Consider the following 24,534-nt stretch of genomic DNA (forward strand, 5'->3'; position numbering starts at 1 on the left):
CCGCACTCCATCCGGTAATGAGGGATTTTATTTCATTTCAAGGGTGGCGTTTCCTGATGCATTTCGGTCACATCTTGACCTTCGTCAGAGGGGAGCCAGCAACTTGAGGTCAGAAACAGTACACCAACACGAGGCTTGCCTTTTAAACGGACATTGTCTTTCCCCAGGTGGGCGCCTCGTTAAGCTGATTTTAGGCATGCTGGGTCATGTAGTGCGCTGTTGACCACATAATTTTAACCCTCCAGTGGGCGCTGCTGTTCTGCTCCTTTTACCACAACCGGAGTCCCCAACAAAAATAATGTTGATATTGCTGGGGCACCAGAACCAAAATCCAATTCTTGGCGGCACCAAACACCCTCTGTGTTTCCACTTCAACAAGGTTGGTCCGTTTTCGGGTGCTTTCTGGCGCTCTTAGCAGGCGGTGCGTTGCTCGGGGCTGGACCAAGCCGCTTATACATCAAACAAACCTCTCTGCCTAAGAAAGGAACGAGCCACACTCCATCCGGTAATGAGGGATTTTATTTCATTTCAAGGGTGGCGTTTCCTGATGCATTTCGGTCACATCTTGACCTTCGTCAGAGGGGAGCCAGCAACTTGAGGTTGCCTTTTAAACGGACATTGTCTTTCCCCAGGTGGGCTCCTCGTTAAGCTGATTTTAGGCATGCTGGGTCATGTAGTGCGCTGTTATATATATATATATATATATATTTATTTATTTAACATTCATAAACTGTTTAAAACAGTCAGTCACTGGATGATGTCATCAATGATGTCACTGAACATGTCATGAGTGATGTAATATGTGAGGTCAGAAGCAGTGCATTGTGGGGGCGCGAGTTATAGTTAGCTAACTAGAAGTGCTGAATTCCTCTGGTTTTGTTCGAGTGAAATGTCAGCCTAACTATAACATCTCTGTAACCTTTGTTTTTTTTCAGTGAATTTTAAGGGTTTTTTTAAAATACCATTTCTTATCTATAACGTCCCTGCAATAACTGGTGAATTTCAGCGGTTTTGTTACTGAAATTTTCACCTAACTAGAACATTACTTTACGCTTTATTTTTTTTGGGTAAATATATATATCTATATACAAAAATACATACTCAATGAAAACAACAAAGGTTAAATTGAGGTTATAGTTAGGTGAAAATGTCAGTTTATACATGAAGTCTTAAATGCACACATCCATTGAAATTCACCAGTTGTCGTTATCTCAAATAACTATAACGCGTGCCCTAATGTAACTGAAGCCCCTGCCGTTGCACAGTTTTGTCATCCATTTCATTGCAGATGTTGAGGTGATATGATCAATAATGTCATAAAAGATGTCATGTGTGACGTAATATATGGGGTAATTAGCAGTGCATGGTGAGGGCGCCACCGCCATGCCTTGGGGGTTTCTTCAAATGAAAATGAATGATTCCGGACTGTTTCCTCTAGCAGGATGTCTCCCAGTGCAGACACATTTTGCAAGCTAGGTAAATACTCTAGTTCTTTGTTGACGGGCAGCAGTTCGGGGAAGAAGGCCTAGTGATGTGTAAGTTGATGTTGTCATGAGGTTTGTCTCCGCTACTAGATACAAATCTTCTGGGTAGATACCGATAAACAAGGAGCCAATCAAAATGTTATGTTCATAGGAACTTTTATAGTGCTCGTTCACCAACAGTTTCTTGGCGCTGGAGGAGTTACTTTCCAGAAAAAGTTACTGGTAAGGATGGTCCTGGTCTAACTGTAAGCTTGGGGAAGAGCCAGGTCTTACACATCTTCCTAAGATGAAAGAGGTGTGACTCAAGTCTCAATGGGAGCGAAAGGGCGTTCCAGAGTTTGAGTCCTAATATTGAGAAGTATTGAAAATGCTGCATTTTTGTAGAGTATACCTCTCTGATTAACAATATTCTCTAGTACAATTTAAAGTCATAACTATGAATAGCAACCATCACAGCCGTCCCATTTGAACTGGAATAACTATCAGAAGAAAAAATATGCAATTCACATATTTAATAAAATCCTTTTCTTGGGCATTCCGACCCTACGTCCTTGATGAATCTCATCCTTAGTCATCTTCCACTACCAAGGGCTACCCTAACATAAAGACTCTAAAACGCAATTAATGAAGCCCATGGAGATTGCATCGTGAAGAGATCTCTCTCCACTAATACAAAAAATTGTTTACTACCAATTCATTTACTTCTAAGGGGAGTAATACATATGCTCCAATATACAATAAACTTGAGTTTAATTTACTCCTTAGCAATGGGACTGTATTCACTATTGTTAGGCTACATTTTCTTCTTGTAAGAAGGGTCACTTCTACCTCTTTTGGCAGCTGTCTTACTGGGCCAGTACAGAGCGCTGTAAAAAAGTACCAAAAGCCAACAAATGGCCTAAAAATAGATTTCATGCAAAGAGAAAGGGATCACGTCAATTGCAAACGGTCACGTTGCCTGGGGCTTTGACAATTTTTGTACTGGAGCTAAATGTAAGTCCCGTTTTGTACATTTTTGGCTGTACAAACTTACTAAATATTCTGTACTACTGTGACGGCATAGCCACAGACCTATTGAATGCATACATATTGGAAGAATGTACATGAATGAGTAAGAAGTAGATCTCTGCTAATTCTACTAATGTTTCTGTAATTCAGTATTGAAAATTGCTCCAGTAAAAGCCGATGCTATATGTGGAGTAGTCTGTGAACTACATCTATGCATATTATATTGTATGGCCTGGAATTTCTTTACATGATGAAATCACTTGTATTTCTTAAATTATAAAGAAAACAGGAATTGGTTTGGTAGGATATGTTACGTTTGGTACAAAATGAAACCTAACCAAGTATGCAAATGAATACTGCTTTTGTAATGTGGAAACAGGCCTCACAGATTATATCAATTTTCATCATTATTTGGTTAAATGTCACTTTACACCTATAATACATGTGTTTTTTATGCATTTACTTATATTATTTTTTTGTGTTTGTCCTACACAGGGTTCCCGCTGGAGATCAAAAAGAATTCCATATTAATGATTCTTGCTTCAATCCAAATTATAAATCTCTTCTTCAGTAAGTCGCATGACTGATATTACGGGGGAAATTTTGTTTTTAATTTAAATAGCTCATTAACTTATAATACTTAGTTGTGTTTAAGTATAACCAGAGATAAAGCGGTCTCTGAATTCCTAATCAGCTTCAATAAACTCCTGCATAACCCTATGAAAGTTTATGTATATGGTTTGTGGGGTCTAGCAGTAGTGTTGAGGGTGACCAGAGAGCTTGCAGTATGCAGAGTTCTGTCGTAAATAAAGTATTACGCACTCATAATTTCTATAGGTATCAATAGGATCATGCATAAAGCAAGAGGCTAAGTCCGTGGTATCAGGTTCAAAAGGGCTTTATTCCAATAACTCGAGTTATAGGGAGAATGGTTCCATCACCACAAGGGATCAGGAAGGGTCTTCTGAAACTTTTATTCACAGAGTACAGTGTATATATACATTCAATATTATACGTAAGCAGGAGCGCTTCAGGCAGACCAAGAGAGAATGAGATAAGAGCATGTGGGCGTGTAAGTAGGCGTGAAGGTGGGCGTCCATGTGGGCGTCCACTTGATGAGTCATAGGTGAGTGTCATAGGTGGGTGGGTACCTGGAGGGGGTTGCGTGATCAGCTGGAACTTTACTGGAACTTTGCCTTACTTGTGCTCAACTCGAGCATGACGTGTAACTGGGGGAAGGTTGCTGTGCAGTCGGGGAGTCTGGAAGAGAGGCCTTCAGTGTCAGGACGACCAGCACATCTTGTATTATCTGATATCTAAAGTCCGGAGCAGGAACTGATCTGTGACATAGGTTGCCCATCACCAAGAGCCGATGTGGCTTCTATTTCTTTATTCACTGCGTGGGCCTTACATGGGGGCTATGGGCTTTTCACTGACGTGAGCTTTGCAATCACTGAAAAGGAGACAGAAAGGCTAGGCTCTATCCTTTGCAGGCGGGTTTTGTTTATTCCTCCTTTTCCAGGCAGGAATGTCATTCAGTAGGAGTAAGCAGATAATCGTGCTCAATACTATCTCGGCACCCCGGACTGGGCCCCTTTGGCTGAGGCCCAAGTGTGCGAGGCCAAGGATACGCAGCTGCAGCTCTCAGAGCGTCTGAGGCCTGAAACCTCTTTTCGGGCTCCGGCTGAGCCACAAAATGGGCTTTCATGAAAATGGCACGAGTGCAGGAAAACATGATGCAAAACGTGTAGGCCTCAGTGCAGATTTGTCGTTTCGATCATGGGAGACTTGATGGCAGGCCACGTTATAGCATAGGCATCATGGTTGACAGGCCATGGAGGGAAAATGCATGGCGTACATGCATGTACACGAAACGTTGGGGAACACATAGGGGACACATAGGCCTTGTCATAATCTTTATTTTCTCATTCCCTCCTTGTCCCCTAGTGGACCCTTCATGTCACATCTATTCTCACGAGACAGTCGATCTGTTCTTGCAGCATTATTTTTCCATTTTCAATGCTTTGTATATGGGGACGTGGAACACATGCAGTAGCACACAGGCCGCAAATGGCCGGGCCACACTGCAGACATAGACAACAACTGAATACCATTAGTAGTATTAACCCACAGACGGTCAACACTTTCCATCCCCATGCCGATATTACTCCCCAGAGCCAACTGGACCAAGTTCACGTGCCCGGGTCTTGATGTATGCTTTGGGCAATCTTGTGGAGCCTTGTTATTGCTTTGTATACAGATGGTGCGTTATTAGGAATAAAAACGCAACAGCTGGAGCCGATGATTCTACAAGCCCCGCCCCTATCCGCCAGGATGACGTCAAGAACAAGGTGATTCTGAAGAACGACCATTCTCATAGCAGACTGTTCCTGGGTCAAGTTCCCCAGGGCTGATGCAGTCTCTTTTACAACTGTTTCTAGAATCCTTGTTAGCCTGCGGATAAGTTTACTATTCTGGACGGGACCTATTAAGAAAAAGAATCCTTTGTTGAAATCTGTATATTGCTCCCAAGCTGTCTCGGTCTGGTCAATGCCGGAGGCATCGAGCCCTCGTCTGTGTCTGATAAGTGCTAGTTGGGGATCTTGATGATAGTTCGATGGGGCCAAGAAAACGGGTGGTAAAAGAAATGATATGTAGCACGTCCCACCCCAGTCTAAGGGCAGCTGTACATAGGCTGTCTGGCCACAAATAAAGTAGGTGTGTCGTGATGCTCTGAAATAGGACTTTCCTTTGTCTTTAAACTCTATTATAGTATTACACTCGCTGTGCCCCAAATGTACTGAGCCTTCTTTTCTGACACACAAGTCCCCTTTTACTGGCAGGATTGTAATTGAGGATGGACCAACATTGTGTATGGGTTTGACATTCAACATTATAAAGTCGAGGGTCGCATTTACTTGCTGATACTCTTCATTTTCTAGATCTGTACCTTTTCTTTGGGGAAGACCTTCTTCGTCTGGGAAACATGCTTCATTCATGACTTTATTCAAGTTACCCCATACCCAGTCACCCCTACACTCCTTGTCTTGACATTCTTTGGCATCACCGTTAATGGATGTCATTAAGGCAAACCATGCTCCGCAAGAACCATTATGGGAGAACGGAAAAGGGAAAAGAGGCAACACTCCCTTCACCTTCTGATACGGGGGAAGTCGGCCACAGACCCAGCAGTCTGTAGCATTGCTAGTCTGATGTGAATGGTGCAGCATCTGAATAAAGGTATTGTTGCGCAGGGCAAGTCGATAGGATAGCTCATAGGATGGCAGATCACTAAATGTATGCTTTATGGTATCATTAGTGGAGGAGTGTAAGAGTGAGGCAATAGGAGGAAAAATAGCATGTAGTATTAGGCTGATACCTATTATCGTGATGCACAGAAGAGATAGAAAAATCAAAGTCACTATACATCTACCACGTAATATTTTACAGTATTTGCTTATCGAGATCTTATGCAAGTCAGAATACATGTTCAACCGATTCACCACCTAGTGGACTTAATTGATCAAACGGGGTCTGGCTTTCTAGATCTAAGTTTAGCTTTGTACTCCTGCTGAGGAGTCTCCTCTAGTAAAGGGGGCTCAAAGTCTGAAAAGTTCCTTTCCTTTTTAAAAGAGTCGTTATTCCCGAAGTAGCGCTTGCAGTGGTGTATATGCAGCCATCCTTTCCGTCCTTCGACTTTAACGGCTGTCCTCGTCGTCAATAGCACTAACTTCGGAACCTTCCACCTCGGCTCAAGAGGACTCGTCCTGTCAAAGTTCCTTATTAAAATATAATCCCCAGGAGCGATGGAGTGTTCCTTGACCTGGGTGTTGTCAGGGAAGGCCGCGGCAACCTGCGAACGACAAGAGAGTAGTGCAGACATCAAGGAAGCCAGGTAATCTGTCAGTATGTTACTATCAACATCAGTAATCTTTTTAGGCATCGGAGTGCCCCACATATTCGGTGGCCTACCAAAGACCACCTCGTAAGGAGATAAGCCAGTTCTAGAATGGGCTACCATTCGCATGTAAAAGAGGGCAACCGGCAGGGCTACCATCCAATCTACACCTTTTTCGGCACAAATCTTTGCTAGTTTTGTCTTTAAGGTCTGATTGTGCCTTTCTACAAGGCCTGCTGCTTCAGGATGTCGCACACAATGAAACTTCCAGGTATACCCTAACAGAAGGGACACCTGCTTCATGAGTTCAGAGGAGAAAGGCTGACCGTTGTCGGAATATACGACACGCGGTAATCCATAACGTGGGAAAAACTCCCGCACCAATTGTCTGGCGGTAGTTACAGCAGTATAATCAGGGACTGGATAGGCTTCTGTCCATCTTGTGAGTGCACATACTACTACCAGGACACATTTGTAACCTCTACATCTGTTCATGTGGATATAATCCATTTGGAGGACTTCAAAAGGATGGTCAGGTGGAGAGAATCCACCTTGTTCCACCGGAATGCCTTTACCTGGATTGAATTGGCAACAGATCATACATGTTCTGACTTTTTGTTTCGCTGCTGCACGCAGGTGCTTGTTGAACCAGATATTCTGTAAGCTGTCTAGCATTGCTTTTTCTCCTAAGTGTGCAGGACTATGTGCGGTATTTATGATCACTTGTAGCATCGAATCAGGAAGAAACCATGTTGCTTTGCCCTTAGTCATCCAACCCTGATCAGTCAGTACCCCTCCTTGTTCCGACCATGTCTTTAATTCGTCTAGAGTAGCATGTGTCTGTATGTCTTGTACATCCCTGGAAGGATCCCTGACTGTCATGGCTTTGGTCATTGATGGTATCTGTGAGTTCGTCATGTCTAGTGGGGTCTGAGCTGTCTGTTTAGCAGTTCGGTCTGCCAGATCATTGCCTTGAGAAATGGTATCTGTGGCTTTAGTATGTGCTTTGCATTTCAGGATAGCTATGGCTGTCGGTAAATGTATCGCTTCCAGAAGGGCTTGTATAAGGGGGCCATGCTGTATCTTGGCCCCGTGAGAGGTCAAGAAACCTCTTTCTCTCCATAGTACTCCAAAATCGTGAACTACCCCGAATGCATATTGTGAATCGGTGTAAATGTTTACTCTCAAGTGCTTAGCTCTTATGCATGCTTGTGTCAGAGCGATGAGCTCTGCTGCTTGTGCTGACAGTATGTCTATTCTTTTAGTCTCTATGATTTCAGTAGCAGTGGTCACTGCATACGCTGCCACTAATTCTCCCGCCCCCGTCCTCATGCATGAGCCGTCAACATAGAGTGTTAGGTCAGGGTCTGGGAGTGCAACATCCGTCAAGTCTTGTCTTGGTTTAGTCACGTATGTATCACTTCAACACAGTCATGTGGTGGAACGTTTTCTGTACTAGAGGGCAAAAGAGTAGCAGGATTCAGTATGTTGCATCGTCTGATCTCTATGTGTGGTTGAAATAACGTCAGCTCATAACCTGTCAGTCTCGCTACAGTCAGGTGTTGGGTTTGTGTCCGGTTCAAGAGAACCTCCACTGCGTGCGGTACTTGTACTGTCAGGGGGTGGCCCAGCACTATCGAGTCACTTTGTCTTATGGCTAAGGCCGTTGCTGCAACAGATTTTAGGCACGCAGGCAAAGCCTGGGCTACTGGGTCCAATGTACTAGAAAAATAAGCACAGGGCTTGTGTTTTCCTGCATGATCTTGTGTGAGGACAGATAGTGCTGTTCCATCCCGCTCTGTCACAAAAAGCATAAAAGATTTGTTGTAATCAGGGGTCGCTAAAACTGGTGCTTGACATAAAGCTCTTTTTAATTCTTCAAAATGCCACAGTGTGTTCTTGTGTCCAAGGGAGGACATTAGTAGAAGCTGCCTCCTGTGTCGTCAACTGTATTAGGGGCTTGGCTATGTAAGCATACTGGGGAATCCACTGCATGCAATATGAAGTGAGGCCAATGAATGCACGTACCTCCTTTTGTGTCTTGGGCTGTGAAAGGCCAGAAATCAATTGAATACGTTCCGGTGTCAGTCGCCTACCGTCCTTGGACAGCAAGTGCCCAAGGTACGCCACTTGCTGTTCACAGAATTGTAACTTCGAAGGGGACACTTTGTGCCCCTTGTAAGCCAGAAAGTGTAAAACCGTGAGTGATGCATCTTCGCAGTCAGTTTCTGATCTTGCTGTGATGAGAATGTCATCTACGTACTGTATCAGTGCTGTAGTGGTAGGCATATGAATACTGTCTAGTTGCCGTTTGAGTGCCTGACTGTAGATGCTAGGACTCTCTGTGTAGCCCTGTGGTGCTCTTGTGAATCTGAAGCTGCGGCCTTTTAAACTGAAACCAAAAAGATATTGGCTGTCTGGATGTATTGGGATACTGAAAAATGCATTCTTCAGATCGATAACTGTAAAGAACGTTGCCTCTGCATCAATAGCAGTCAATAATGAAGAAATGTCCGGGACCACCGGGTACTGTGGGACTACACATTTGTTCAATTCTCGCAGGTCCACAACTAATCTATAGACAGGTGGTGCTTTGGGATCAGTTCGCTTAAGAATAGGAAGAACAGGTGAGTTGCATACGTTTGAGTCAGTCTCCACCACCACCCCTTGTGCAATGAGTTCGTTGATTAATTTCAGTAACCCTACTTCAGCCTCGGGTGGGATCTTGTATTGTCGTATCCGTGGCAGCACTACTCCTGCTTTGAGGGTGACCTGGTGTGGTGTAATGTTCATGAAACCTACGTCAGTCGGACCTTGTGCCCATAGGTGCTGTGGTACATTTTGGAGCCTGATGTCAAAATCTTTTATTACAAAATGTCCCTTGAAATCACGTAAATACAGTCGCACTCCTTCTGGCGAGCAACAGATATTTGCTCCCAGTTCCTTTAATGTCTTTATACCAAGTAAGTTTTCTGGACATGATTTAGTAAGCAGTAAGTCTGTTGTATGTATCAGTGGACCAACTCCTAAAGAGACTGGTTCCGAAACCTCATTAATAATTGGCTTTCCTGAAAAACCCAGGGATATGCTCTTTGAGCCCGAGAGGGGTGCCCCTGGAACCTCGGAATGACTGATGGTAGTTCTACTCGCCCCAGTGTCAATCAAAAACTTTTTATCCTGTCCCAGTAAACGTGCATGTACATAGGGACCCTCTTGGTCCACAGGAACTGGAATAAGGGGCAAGTCGAATTCCCTCTCTAGGCTGCTTCATGAATATGCTTGGTATTCTGGATAGTTAGGTTGAGCGTGCTGATACATTTGTGCTGTAGCGTGGGTGGGTGCATGGACTGGCGGTGGCGGCGGTGGAAACGTATCTGATGTCTGATGCGTGTTATTTTCCTTGGGAGGATATGGACGTGGCTTTGTTTTACCTGTAGCTATATTGTGTTTCAGGACTGCACATTCATTTACGTAGTGGCCTGGCTTCTTGCAATAATTACAGTTCCCTTTAACTGGTGTCGCGCTACTTTTGTTCGTGTTTGTGTTTGCCGGTGCCGATTGGGCCACCAGCATCTTCATCTTTGTGTCTTTCATGCGTCTCTTTTCCTGCTCGTGTTCTTCTCTAATTCTGTTCTGGTGATTTTGTAACATTTGTAACATTTGTGAAGGGCTGTTTGCTTGCCAAGTACTCTCAACCTTCAGTACCCTATACTTAATCTCAGGTAGGGAATTTTGTACTAGTTTGCTCACGAAAAGATGGGGATATGATTCGCTACCGGGCTTAAGGCCACTATTGATAGTAAAACAGTTCTCAAACCTAGAGTAAAAATCGCTTGTGTCCTCGTCTGGTTTCTGCTTACAGGCTGAAATAGCATCCCAGTCTTCCTTTTTAATAACTAATAATCTAGGCAAAACTTGTACAAGGAATTCAGGTAATTCTTTAGCTCGGGGACCCAGACCAACCCCCGGGGCTCTGGCTGCATCCTCTGCTTCCAACACATCCCAGCTAATCTTTTTCTCTCCCTCCTCCCAGTCCTTTTCTTTAAGCTTCTCGTAAATACCAGCAGGCAATAGTACTTTCAATATTTTTAGAATGTCAGCATATGTATACTCTCCTAAGCGGAGAATGTCTTTTAGTTCTCGGTGAAAACCCCCCGGGTCTTTATCATGGGAGGGCAACATCTTTTTCATTTCCAGTATCTCTAATTTCGACAAGGGGGTGTAGACATACTCGTTGTAGCAAATTGTTTGTATCTTTTACAGGATGAACCTCTCGTAGGGGGTTCAGTTTGTCGTATAACTGTCGTCTATCATGGGGTGGAGCGGGAAGCAGGGACCTAGTCACGAATTCTATATATTTGTGTCGCTGATCTAGGATGACATTAATCAATTCAGTACCCATGTTCGTCCACCTGTCTAGTACTATGTCGTCCAGCAACTTATACAATAGACCGGGATCAGAATATTGACTCTCATACAATGTAATCAAATGTTGGACCATGTAAACACCAGCTATGCGCTGTTCGTTTGGTGGGAGGCTCAAGAACGTTTGGGCTACTATATCATTATTATATGTATCATATTGGGACACCCACAGGGTGGCTGACCGTGCTAATTCTTTTTCGGTCGGGGTGAGGGGCTGGTCGTTACCTATCCATCTATTCAGGGCCTTTTCGGTAGTTTGGAATAAACTTTCAAGGGAATATCTTTCTTTTATAGCCGTACCCTGTTTACGGTAATTGAGGCCCTTGGGCCTCTCGAACCATCGGGCATGGCCCACGTATAGTACTTTGTCTTTGTCCCCGGCTTCGTCATCAGAGGATGACTCAGCCTTTCCGTCCGGTCCTGCTTCGTGTGAGGCTATTATTGCCTTTCGGATTTTGGTCAACATGTTGTCTGTCTGTCCTGATTTATCATGCTGACCGGCATCTATGTGATCACTCCAACCTATATAACAAGGGTGTACGTCCCCGTCACCTTCGTCTTTTTCCCTGATCAGACAGTTAATTAGGAAACGAAGGATATAGTTCTTAATAATTACTTTTCTGTTTTGTGTGGCCTCTGCTATGCACTCAGGACCTTCCCCTGTTCTTTTGAAATTGTACATTTTCTTTAGGTTTTTATCCATATCTAGTCTTTTCCTGGTACATTTTTATAATAATGATTTTAGCTCACTACCTAATACACATTTTAGGAATGTTTTTAATTTTATCACCACTCTGGAGGCTAGGGATGATTTTAATGATACCTCCGGCCTTGTATTGGGTGGTGATTTTAATGCTAAATTAAATGGTGATTGCTCAACTTTTAAGGATTGTAACTCAGGTCTGGGGTGCCAAAGGGGTGTGGAATTAACTACTCTTTTGAGTACACATAATTTGGAGAATGTTATGGACCGCTTTCCCACTGTCCCCCTAGTGCCAACATTCAGAGGTAGAGATTGTTCTTCAATAATTGATTACATTTTTATATCCCCTGGCCTGACAGACCGCATCAGTGAGGCCAAGGTAATTCCAATGTCCCAAGGGGACCATAATCCTATCAAGATCAGTTTAAAGATTATCCATCGACCGGTCTACAATAAGGAATGCGGCGCTAGGAACCTTTCCTTAAGCTCAAACAATCTCAGATTAAAATGGAGGGGTATTAATGTGATGACGACTGTACAGACCCTGGTCAGAGATAACCTTCCTCTTTTCCTCTCATGTTTGTCCGATTTAAGTCCTAACACTGGGGTAGTAGACGACTTTGTCAAGATCTGCTTAGCCCTTCGTGCACAGCTCATGATTCCTTTGCGCGCCATGACGGATGACCAGGGATGGTTTGATCATGAGTGTTCCCTGGCCAACCGCGAATTGCGATTAGCCTTATCTGTTAGCCCGAGGAATCAGACTGATGTAAAAAACGCTAGGTCACGATATAAATTGGCCATTAGGAGAAGGAAGGAGGAGATTCTCGAGGAGCGCTGGGAGGTGCTAGTACAAACTGCTGCCCGTGGTAGGGGAGATTTTTTGGGCCGCGGTCAAAGACCTGCGTTGCGCGGGCCAGGTCGCGACCCCAATAGATTGTACTATCCCTGGAGCTGCATGGGTGGACCACTTTTCTAAGATCTATGCAGTTCCACCTTCTGCGGCGGCCATCCCAATATTTAACAGCCCCCCACGGGCTGATATATTACTATCTGAGGTAATGGAGGCCATCGCACAGAGCGCGGGGAATAAAGCCCCTGGCCCAGATGGCCTCCCAATTGACATTATTAAGACCCACCCTGATTGATGGGCCCCACTCTTATTGAATGTTTTTAAGAATTTAAATTTTACCTCTTTACCACCTCCAACCTGGTCATCTAGTATTATAGTGCCTATTTTTAAGAAGGGTGACCGTTCACGACCATCATGCTATAGGCCTATCTCCCTTATTGACAATACTCTAAAGATTTTAGGGAGAGTACTGTATAATAAAATCCTGTTATGGGCCGAGGACAACCATATTCTAGAGAGTTGTCAGTTGGGTTTCCGCAATAAAGTGGGAACTGCGGAGCAATGCCTTAATCTGAACCTTATTTTGGGCAAGTACACCGTAGCACGTAATAGCCCAATTTATCTGGCCTTCATGGACTTATCCACCGCCTTTGACCTTGTCAATAGGTCATTACTCTGGAAGGCCTTATTGGATTACGGCTTGGATGAATCGCTGGTACATTTTTTGGCCTATTTGCATAGGGATTTGAAGGCCTGTGTCAGGATTGGCACTGGGGGTGAGTTTTCTGAGCCTGTTACAGTCAATAGAGGGGTCAGACAGGGATGTGTCCTAGCCCCCCTTTTATTTATAATATACATTAACGGCCTACACAGATATTTGGTCTCTTTAACCGGTGATGTCCCGTTTATAAAAGATAACCATCTCCCCGCACTGCTATATGCAGACGATGCGGTCCTTATGGGACGCACCCCAAATGCACTACGTATATTGGTGAATGGCTTTGTTGCACATATGGACTCCCTAGATTTGAAGACCAATTTTAAAAAGTCTTTTGTAATGTCTTGCGGCCCGAAGAGGCATCACATTGGCAGCATAGTAGTGGGGGCAGAAAGACTGGGGTCAACTGGCAGTTTCCCGTATTTGGGAGTGGTCTTTGCTGCGAACAACTCCTGGAGTGAGCATATTGCCCACGCCAGGAGTAAGTTCTCAAAGTCCATTAATTCAATTTTGAGCCTCCCCCGTCCAAAACTGACCGGGGCATTGCCTGCTATCCTAAAAATATACAAAACTCAATGCGTCCCGGTTGCTACTTATGGCGCTGAGGTTTGGGGTATTGCCAGTTGCTCTGATATAATTACCGAGGAACATAGATTTTGTAGGAAACTTCTCTGTGTTCCCATTACTTCCCCACATTTTATATGCCATAGGGAATTGGGTTTGCATTTTATAGGGGATTTTATTCGTGCTCGTCCAGCCCTTTTTTGGCTGTCGATCTGGAAAAATCCCGCCGCCAAACTGACTAGGGACATCATTGAGGATTGTCTCCGCTGCGACAGGGGCATGACCATTCCCTGGCTATCAGGGGTGCATAGCATTCTTCGCAGCGTGAATTTTGAAGACATTTTCCTGAAACCCTCCACCACTAAGCACCCCACTAAATGTGAACTTAAAAAAGCACTTTATACGTTATTTGATGTCGAAAGGGTAGCAAGGGAGTCCTTGAAATCTAGTGTTTCTGGTTACTTAGCCCGTAATTTTATAATACATCCCACACCCAGATATTTAACTCTTCCGTTGAGCCATTGGGAGCGAGGCCTTATATTTCGCCTTAGGGCAGGCACCATCAAACATGCACTTAGCTTCCCTTTATGGAATTTCAATGACCAATGTGTTGAGCCATGCCCCTGTGACTCCCAGAGTAGGCAAACAACTCTACATTTTTTATTCTTTTGTAAATTTTATATGAAGTATATCAAATGGTTTTTAACTCCGTATTTTAAAAAATCAAAACCAATTAGCCTGGAACTTGCATTTTCAATGATTTTGTCCCTGGACGATGATGAACTTGTCTTTCGTGTGAGCTCTTTTTTAAAAATTGCGGTTCGTGCCCGGTCTACAATGTCTTAAAGTTTAGATGGACTATTCCCCATGTGTAAACAGTATTTTATTTTATTGTATGATTTTATAATTGTTTCTCTTGTACTTTTATGGATGGTTAATGATCCGAATAAAGTTTTCACTGACTGACTGACTGACCATATCTGGTATTTTTCCAAATATGCGACTGCTTGTCTAAGTCTTAGTGAAATCACGAGCATATTGCCCTTTCCTGGATCTGGATCTTATATACATTCGGAGATGTCTACTTTTACAGTCGGCCCCCCTCCTGATGCTGTCCCGGATCCCTCCCCGCCGTCCTCGAGCTCCTGGAGCTGGGCCTGTGTTGGGGGTGCAGGGAAAGATCCGTCTAGGTATGCTGGTGGGGATTCCTCTAGGTAGGCGGTAACAAACGCTTCGGATGCTGTTGGTCTTATTTTTCGGGGTACTTGTGGTGGCACTCTAACGGGTCTTTCTACTGGGGCCACTCTTGCTAGTTCCTCTGAAAGGACGGGATAAATACCAGCAACGACTGTATTTCTTTCTCTTTCAGCCTGTTCTCTTTTTACCCGCTCCCCTTCCTCCTGTAACTTATTTCTTTGGCTTTTTCAGACTCCTGTCTACTTCTCTCTGCTTTGTGGAACTCTTTCTCTGTTCTTCTATGTGACTCCTTGCGCCAAAACTCAATGGCATCCTTCTGAGCAGGTCTACATTTTCTCTTCCATAGCTCTTCCTCTACCTTCATAATGCATTCCGCATCCCACGTTCCCGTGATAGGCCATCTATACTGTCTCTAAATCCTTCGTGTAATCCACCCATAGCTCTAAAAACAACACGGCCTCTAAACCATGTTTACAGTACATGAAATGTCCAGGTGTGTCTCTAGGCGGAATGTTAACTGATTCCTCTAATACACCTTTCCTAGTACCTATTTTACGCAGTTTCGAAAACAACGGCATGTTGAAATGTAACCTAAAACAAAATCACAATGAAACAATCTTACATACAAACCTGACACATTCAAACCTAACTGAACCTGACTAAGACAATAACATTCATACAGTTGAATCGGTGCACCTGAATACTTGAAGACTTGAATGACTCTATGCATGCACTTGTATACTTAAACTCTATGCGCTGGAATACAGCACAACCATACCGGTCTCACAAGTGAGACACGTCTTTACCGTGTTCATTAAATGAACCCGTCTTTATGCAACCCCCATGAAACTCACCGGGAAGCAGAACTTGAAGGCCTCGGACACTCGACGCTGCGCATGCGCGGGAATGGCGTATCTTTGGCGGATCTCTAGAAACCTCGGACACAGCTCTCTCGCAGGGTGGGTTCTGGGTCGGGACGATCCGCAATCCTCACCGCCTCGTATGGATGCCTGGTCGCAGTCCGTCTCCTCCGTTGGCCTGAGGGAGTTGGCGGGAAAACCCGCGACGTGTACACTTGAAGTCCGTCACGGCTGTAGAAGGGGGCAAAACTGGACCTTCATCTCCGGCGCGTGGGGAAGGGGATTTGTCCCTATTCGGGCGCCATAATGTCGTAAATAAAGTATTACGCACTCATAATTTCTATAGGTATCAATAGGATCATGCATAAAGCAAGAGGCTAAGTCCGTGGTATCGGGTTCAAAAGGGCTTTATTCCAATAACTCGAGTTATAGGGAGAATGGTTCCATCACCACAAGGGATCAGGAAGGGTCTTCTGAAACTTTTATTCACAGAGTACAGTATATATACATTCAATATTATACGTAAGCAGGAGCGCTTCAGGCAGACCAAGAGAGAATGAGATAAGAGCATGTGGGCGTGTAAGTAGGCGTGAAGGTGGGCGTCCATGTGGGCGTCCACTTGATGAGTCATAGGTGAGTGTCATAGGTGGGTGGGTACCTGGAGGGGGTTGCGTGATCAGCTGGAACTTTACTGGAACTTTGCCTTACTTGTGCTCAACTCGAGCATGACGTGTAACTGACGTGTAACTGGGGGAAGGTAGCTGTGCAGTCTGGAAGTCTGGAATCTGGAAGAGAGGCCTTCAGTGTCAGGACGACCAGCACATCTTGTATTATCTGATATCTAAAGTCCGGAGCAGGAACTGATCTGTGACATAGGTTGCCCATCACCAAGAGCCGATGTGGCTTCTATTTCTTTATTCACTGCGTGGGCCTTACATGGGGGCTATGGGCTTTTCACTGACATGAGCTTTGCAATCACTGAAAAGGAGACAGAAAGGCTAGGCTCTATCCTTTGCAGGCAGGTTTTGTTTATTCCTCCTTTTCCAGGCAGGAATGTCATTCAGTAGGAGTAAGCAGATAATCGTGCTCCATACTATCTCGGCACCCCGGACTGGGCCCCTTTGGCTGAGGCCCAAGTGTGCGAGGCCAAGGATACGCAGCTGCAGCTCTCAGAGCGTCTGAGGCCTGAAACCTCTTTTCGGGCTCCGGCTGAGCCACAAAATGGGCTTTCATGAAAATGGCACGAGTGCAGGAAAACATGATGCAAAACGTGTAGGCCTCAGTGCAGATTTGTCGTTTCTCTCATGGGAGACTTGATGGCAGGCCACGTTATAGCATAGGCATCATGGTTGACAGGCCATGGAGGGAAAATGCATGGCGTACATGCATGTACACGAAACGTTGGGGAACACATAGGGGACACATAGGCCTTGTCATAATCTTTATTTTCTCAGTTCAGTAGCTAAAGAATCCAGATATGCTTCAGTTTTACCCATGAGTCACTTAGGCATAAGGAGTAAGCTAGACGTATAGGCTTTGCCAATGCTTTTTCTTTCTTTTAACATCCCTTACATCAAAAAAAGTGTTTAGCTAAAATACTTTCCTACTCAAATGTACTAATTACTTTATCCAGTTTTGAAATGCGTAGGGTGGTTAAAAAAAAAATCTTAATATCAAATGTTATCACAAAGGAATGGAAAAAATATGAATTCTTAAACTTCAGCAACGGGGAATTAGACTATTGACACTCCCACAGGGTTTTATTTCCAGAAATCCCTGAAACATATTTTAAATAGAATACCGTAAGTGGGGATTGATACCTCCTACTCAACCCTGCATTCTTAATATTTGAGGCATCAAAGTTTTAGCAATATTCTCCTCAGTGCCTAGACAACATAAAAGCCTTATTACAAGTTTGGTGGTCTTCCAATGGGACCGCCAAGGCCATGGTGAGCCCGCCCGCCGGATTAAGACTTGAATCCAGGGCGCATGGGTGGTGCGGTGGTGTCACAGCAGTGGTCTGTTAGGCTCATAGGACGGTCTAGCAAGCAGACCGCCGCTGTGAAAGTGCCTACTGCACATTCCTGCAAGGTGTGGCATGCACCATGTAGTGCATGCCACACCGTGCAGGAATGAGTTTCCAAGGGGTAACATGTGCCCCCTGCATTCACCCCAGGCCCAGTTTCGGCTGCGGCCTTGTTGGGGCCCCCTTACCTGCAAGTCTGCCACCCTTTTCATGGTGGGGTGCCTGCCATGAAAAGGGCGGTAGATATACAGGTCGTAATATGCTCTGCGGTGCCAGCATTGGCACCACCAGCATATTCAGGCTATTTGCAGACCGCCGCAGTGAGATCCTTGATTCCCGCTTAGTGGGCGGTCTCGTAGCGGTCAAATTGCCACACTCGTAATACAGCGAGCGGACCCTTCATGGTGGTTGGACCACCACTGCGAGCACAGCAGTCCCAGGACCGCCATACTCTTAATGAGCCCCTATAGATCTCTGACCTTTTGGTCTACCTCAGGCTCCAAAAATTCATAGGACCATCTTCCTGACAAAAATCTTCCACTGATTTTGTCCCTCGAGCTATAGAAAACCTGTAAATCTCTGCTGAAGTGATGAGGTGTTGAGTGTGGTATGTAAGAGGCACAGTATGACCTTTTATCAAACTATCTCGGGAATATGACATTTTATGGAAAAATATCTCAATAGTTAATGTGCCCGCTGATTGGAGCTGTGCAGTACCTGTAGGTCATAGCGATTTTGGAAAGACTAAACCCGTCCTTTATGTCTCCAGCGGTGATAAAATGAGTATTCATGGGTAGGAGTAAAAACTATTTTTGCTTAGAGGGCTACCAAATAGAAACTATGTAGTGTGATATGATGCAAAAGTATGAAAATAACTCAAGCTGCAACAACAACAGATGTGGTAAGAGGGGGCAAGCTATGACAACAGCAGTGGGACAGTCTGCAGCAACAGTGGACACTGAAGGGGGCAAGTTGCAACAACAGAAAATAGGACAAGCTGCAACAGCGCAGGAGGAGACTAGTTACAACAAAAAGAATGACAAGCTACAACAACTGGGCAAGAAAAGAAGTACCTCAGTCCCAGCGTGAACAGCAGAAAGACACCAATAAACGAATGATCTAGTACGTGGTCCGTGCTCCATCGAAGAAAGAAGCAAGCAGAGAAAGTGAACGGGAAGTGAACATGCCATTCACTGACGAATTGAAGCAAGGAAATGAGTGACAAATAAGCAAACCATTGGTAAGTATTGAGTGAGCTAAATGCCCCCCTTTTTTTTTTTGTAAAGAAACAATAGATTACGAAGCAACAGCACATGTGTGCTGCCTGCAGGCAAGGCCTAAAGAGCCTATATGACATGACTGACCATGTCACTTTGTATGCGTGCGCACCATGCATTTGTGTGCTTTAAAATTGAGGCAGGGTATTTTTTTTTACCAATGTTATTTGCATCAGTAAATAAAAAGAAAATGTGCTAAAGAAGTGAATTTTTTAGTTTTTTTAAAGCGGTTGGGAAGAAGCAATAGAGGAGGAGCAGGTAGGGGAGGTAGAACACAGAGGGTGTGGTTGGGGGAATCAGCACACAGGGTGCATTGGTAGTGGAAAAAAGAAAATGGGAGAGAGAGAAAGTTGCATGGAGTGCAGGGGTGAAAAGCAAATCGTCGAGAGAGCAACAATGTGGCGCTGGAGAAAGAAGCACAGAATGATGAGTGCATCATGGAGGAGGGCGGTGGAGAGAAGCACACAGGCAACAGACAACATGGAGCATGGATGGAGGAAGAGAAGCATACTAGGAGACAACTGGAGAACACATGCACTATTGTAGAGAGCTTGACTGAAAAGAAAAAAATCTTCTTTCCTAAAAGTGAGCAGTCGAAGGGACACCAGTAAATTGACAATTCTCCAGGCGAGAGACAGACAAGACTGACAAGACAAGCCATCCTCTGAGAAGTATACAAATGAGTGACCGTAAAGCCAACCAATGGTAAGCAGTGGGATGGGCTGCAAGTCCTCTACGTTATTGGTAAGCGCCCAATGTGTCTTTCACAACCAGACAGCTTGCACTATCTGATAGGCTTGGCCTAATAAGTCTATCAGAAACAGATTCATTGTGTATTCCTAATGGCGTTCACTAACAATGACAACACTTAACTCAAACAAAACATTCAAGTGCGAGTTAATTTCACGTCTGTTGTGAGAATATCATAATTTAGTGCTAATCCCATTTCCCTATAAATTAAACAGAAACACTTTAGTTAAACATATTAACCCTGGGTGAGTACTCCATAGTACCATTTTCTCTCCTAACGTAATAATGCTCACTTTTATCATGCTCCCCAGGAAGTGACCCTCAGTGATTATGAACAACAAAATGCTTCCTGTCAAAGTTAAAGCCATCGCCCAAGAAATCTTTATCTATTGAGTGCTAAATACAGATTAAATGCAGTATGTTGAAGTAATACTAGACTCATGGGGGAATGATAGACAAAGAATGCACTAGACTGGTACATGAAGCTCAGATAAGGAGTCTCAAATACACCAAATAGTGAAGGACAAATGTTGAGGAAAGCCATTGAGAACGACCACAGGAAAAAAAGGTGGGTGTGGGAGAAAGTAGTATTAATCTCTTAAATGGCAAGAAGAAATATGGGCTTTGCGGAGTACAGTCCCGGATTCCAAAGGTGTAAGAATACGCTCAAATTAAGAATACCCTCAGGAAAGGTTCTTCCACCACATGTTGGGATTCAAAACAAACTTGTGAGTGGGTTAATCCACTAAGCTGAAAACTCAATAAGAACAGAAAGAGACATTGGTAACCCCAGAAATGGGGAATAACGATTTGCCCTTGATGATGCAGTACAGTTCGTGCATGGAAACTCTAAAATGTGACCACCGAGAAACCACCTAGGGAGTTAAAATAGTCATCTACGCCTCAAGACCTAAGGCAGGTTCAGATTATGGAGGATTTCAGGAAGCATGCCTAGAGGTGCACTATCGGGATTCTACAAAATACACTTCTCAGATGGTGGAGATAAAGATAAAGTAGTTATTGTGTTTGCCTGAATCAGTAAAGAGCCTGCCTTATATACATAAGTCCCTCTAAGTGCAATCAACCACAATGATTTAAAATGCTCATTAACTAGAGAAAGTGTTCATATTCAGACAGATTACAATTCCATTTATCTGCCTAAAATATGTTTCTTATAAGTATAGTAACTGTGATTGTGTATTTGAAAGATATAAAGGTAACCAATAAGACCTCAATCTTTCACCATAACTTTTGGAACCTGACTATAAGCCGGTACAGATTCATAGAAACACATTGAGAAGAGTCCAGCCACGCCTATTGAGATGTCTGTGACATTGTGTTCCTCAACAGTGTTCAAATTTACTTGTTCTGGTTCTGTTTGCTAAATGTAATTCTACCTTTCGATGAATACTTCTTACTGCAGATTCCCCTCCTGTAGAATAACCCCAGGCACCAGACTGGATCTGGTAATTTTCTCAACAATGGTCTCTCGCGCCTCTCACTCGTGTTTCTGTGTGGTGGCTTAATTCTGCCCCGTATGTGATGGTGCACAGCTGCATAAAATGCCACTCCTCCGCTATAACATCAGTTCCTTTCTTTCTGTGGCTTTAAACGCAGATGAAGAGCTCCTCGTTGATGGACAATCTCTCCTTGCTTAGTCAGGAAGTACTGGCTCTTTTGGCCAGGGGTCCATTGAGAGGGTGTCCGCTTCAAAATTAGGTTATGTTTGCTATTCCCATTACTTTTTGATGCCCAGAAAGGATGGAGGCCTCTGCGCTATTCGATACATCTCAGCTTCTCCCTGAATACGGAGAAATTCAAGATGCTCAGGTCCTGTCTGCTCTTGATCCAGTAGACTGGATGGTAGCGCTGGACTTCGCAGGACACCTATTTCCATATCCCCATTCTGCCTGCCCACAGGCATTACCTGCTGTTTGCGTTGGACCTCGAGCATTATCTGTTTGTTGTGCTCCCATTTGGCTTTCCCAGCATCCCTCTGGTGTTCACCAAGGTAATGGCAGTGATTGCAGCACGTCTGCAGAGGTTTGGGGTTCTAGTCTTTCTCTACCTCAATGATTGGCTGGTGAAGGCGGACCCGCACCAGGCTGTAGTATCCCACCTCCAGACCATAGTGGACCTCCTGCACTCTTTGGGATTCGCTATCAATGTGCCAAAGTCACACCTGACTCTCTTTGATGCTGCCTTTGATCGGAGCTATTTTGGATACAGTGCAGTTTCTGGCCTATCCACCCGAACACTGAATCCAGGATATTCAGGCTATGATTCTAATGTTTCCGCCTCTTTCCTGGATTTTGGTGAGAATGACTCTGAGGCTGTTGAGCTTCCTGGCCTCCTGCATCATGCTGGTAACACAGGCCTGTTGGCTTATACAGGCTCTGCAGTGGGAACTGAAGTTCCAGTGGGCACAGAATCACGGAAATGTCTCCGACATGATCCAGATCTCGGAGGGAACTGCAAGAGAGCTGATGTGGTCCCTGGCGAACTGCAATTGTCAGCAAAAGAATCCTTGTCCTTTTCCACCCAGAGTTCTGTAGTGACATATGCGTCACTCATGGATTGGGGAAGCCATCTGGAAGGGATGGAGATCAGAGGACTCTGATCTGTAGTGAAGTCACAGCTCCACATCAACATGCTGGAGCTGCAGGCAACGTGACTGGCATTAAACGCAATTCTTCCTCCGGTCAAGGGAAGGCTAGTTCAGGTGTCCACTGACAACACCACTGATGTGGGGTACTGCAACTAACAGAGTGGGGTCGGGTCATGGACCCTGTGTCAAGAGGCCATACATCTCTGGACATGCCTGGAACACCAGGGCATTTTTCTGACGGTTCAAAACCTTGTGGGCTCTCTAAACGCCAGAGCAGGTGAACTCCACTGTCAATGCTTATCAGATCACGAATGGCATCTCCATCTGGAGGTGGTGCAAGGTCTCTTCTGGGATTGTGGACACTTGTTCGGAGACGCGTTTTGTCTCAAAGGGCTTCCTCTATGCCTTTTCACCGGATTCTGCTGCTCCTCAGAATTCTCCAGAAGATTAGGATCAACTGGGTCCCTGTAATTCTTGTAGCTCCGGATTGGGCACGGAGAGTTTAGTATCTCAAATTCATGGTTATGTGATCCGGACCTCCGATCAGGTTGCCCCTTCAGGAGGATCTGCAGGTCTAACACCTTACCCTGCGCTCCCTTCACATTCATGTGTGGAGATTGAGCAGCTGTCAGTTGATACTCTCCAACCTTTCTCCTGAAATCTGTGATGTTGTTATAGTAGCCAGGCGTCCCTCCACATAGACGGTATACTTCTGCTGTTGGGACAAGTTTGTAACCTGGTGTACATCTAAAAACATTGACTCTCTTTCTGCACCGTTATCCCAAGTTCTACTGTTTGTTCTTTCTGTGGCCTAACAGGGCTCTGCTAGGGGCACAGTTAAATGCGTATCAGTCTTATTGACTATCTTGAGGTGGCCTGACCAAGCTTCCTTTGTTCAAGTCACCTGTTGTGACTAGATTTCTTAAGGGACTCCAACATCTGTCTTCCCCAAGATATTTTCATCATACCCCAAGGGGACCTACATCTTTTCTTAACTTTCCTTATGTGTGTATGCTTTAAACCACTGCACAATTGATTACTTTGACTATTAACCATAAAAAATGTTTTTCTGGTGGCCATACCATCAGCCAGGATGGTCAGCGAACTCAGGCATTCTCCATGAATCCTCCCTGCATGACATTCTTCCCAGATAAAACTGGTTCAGAGAACCCAGGCCCCTTTCCTTCTGAAGTTTCTGACACCCTTCCATTTGGGCCAAAATATCATCTATCCTGCTTTCTTTGCGCTGCTTTGCCCTTTTTAAGAAGAGAGTCCATCGTCTGGTTCGATCAATGTAGAATGATAACTCTTTTTTTGTGTGCAAAGTGTTCCGGGTCAACGATCAGCTTTTTGTTGAGTATGTTAGGAAAAAGAAAGCAAGACCGAAATCTTATGAAGGAATTTGCTCTGCATAAAAATTTACTTCCTATTGGTCAAGAAGCAACCTCCTGAGGGCTTGCGTGCTCATTGTACCAGAGCCAAGACTGCTACCACTGCATTCGCTCGCGGAGTCCCTGTCCTGGACATCTGGGCGTCTTTACACATGTTCACCATGCCCTACTAATCTGGACAGTCAGGTTTGTTGGGCGGAGCACTTTGCCAGTTCAGTCCTGCAGGACTTTTTGGTGTAGTTTGTTGGCAGAACTATCTCTGGGGAGGTGCTGCCTGGGTATCTATTCCAGGGCAAGGAATCTGCAGTTAGAAGTCTCTAACAGATAAACAAGTCACTTAACTTCAGTAATGCCTGATCTGGTAGATATTCTATGTAGCTGCAGATTCCTTACTGACCCTCCCATCCTCCTCGCTCTGCAAACTTATTTCTGCATATTGAGGCCTGTAGTGATGCACTGTAGTGAATCAGCATGTTTTGTGGCTTGGCACTTATGGCACAGAAAGGTCACGAAAAGAAACTGATGTTAGGGAGCTGGGGTGGTGCCTATAAAGACACCGCACATGTCATGGTGCCGACGCAGAGCCCAACCACTCTCCCTACCTGTGCGCAGAGGTACTGCTCGAAAAGGTACGTATCCAGTCTGACATCTGGAGGCAATTCTAAAGTAAGGAATTTTCGCCTAGATAGTTTCCACCAGATAAGGTGTTACCAAAGGTAAGTAACTTGTTTTTCAACACTTTGAGGGGGATCTTGTTACTGCAGTGCTTCTA

At 44.6% G+C, this 24,534-nt stretch overlaps 1 protein-coding gene across 7 annotated transcripts in view; it reads left to right on the plus strand.

The window, feature by feature from the left end:
* Positions 1-24,534, plus strand: part of ST3GAL6 (ST3 beta-galactoside alpha-2,3-sialyltransferase 6) — a 722,381-nt gene that overhangs the window by 520,844 nt on the left and 177,003 nt on the right. For all 7 annotated transcript variants that reach the window (XM_085622352.1, XM_085622351.1, XM_085622348.1 and 4 more), the window contains one exon: positions 2,988-3,062. In XM_085622352.1, coding sequence (XP_085478478.1) covers positions 2,988-3,062 — 75 coding nt within the window. The remainder of the gene's footprint in view (positions 1-2,987; positions 3,063-24,534) is intronic.

Source organism: Triturus cristatus, chromosome 8 (genome assembly GCF_964204655.1).
Source record: "Triturus cristatus chromosome 8, aTriCri1.1, whole genome shotgun sequence".
NCBI lineage: Eukaryota > Metazoa > Chordata > Amphibia > Caudata > Salamandridae > Triturus > Triturus cristatus.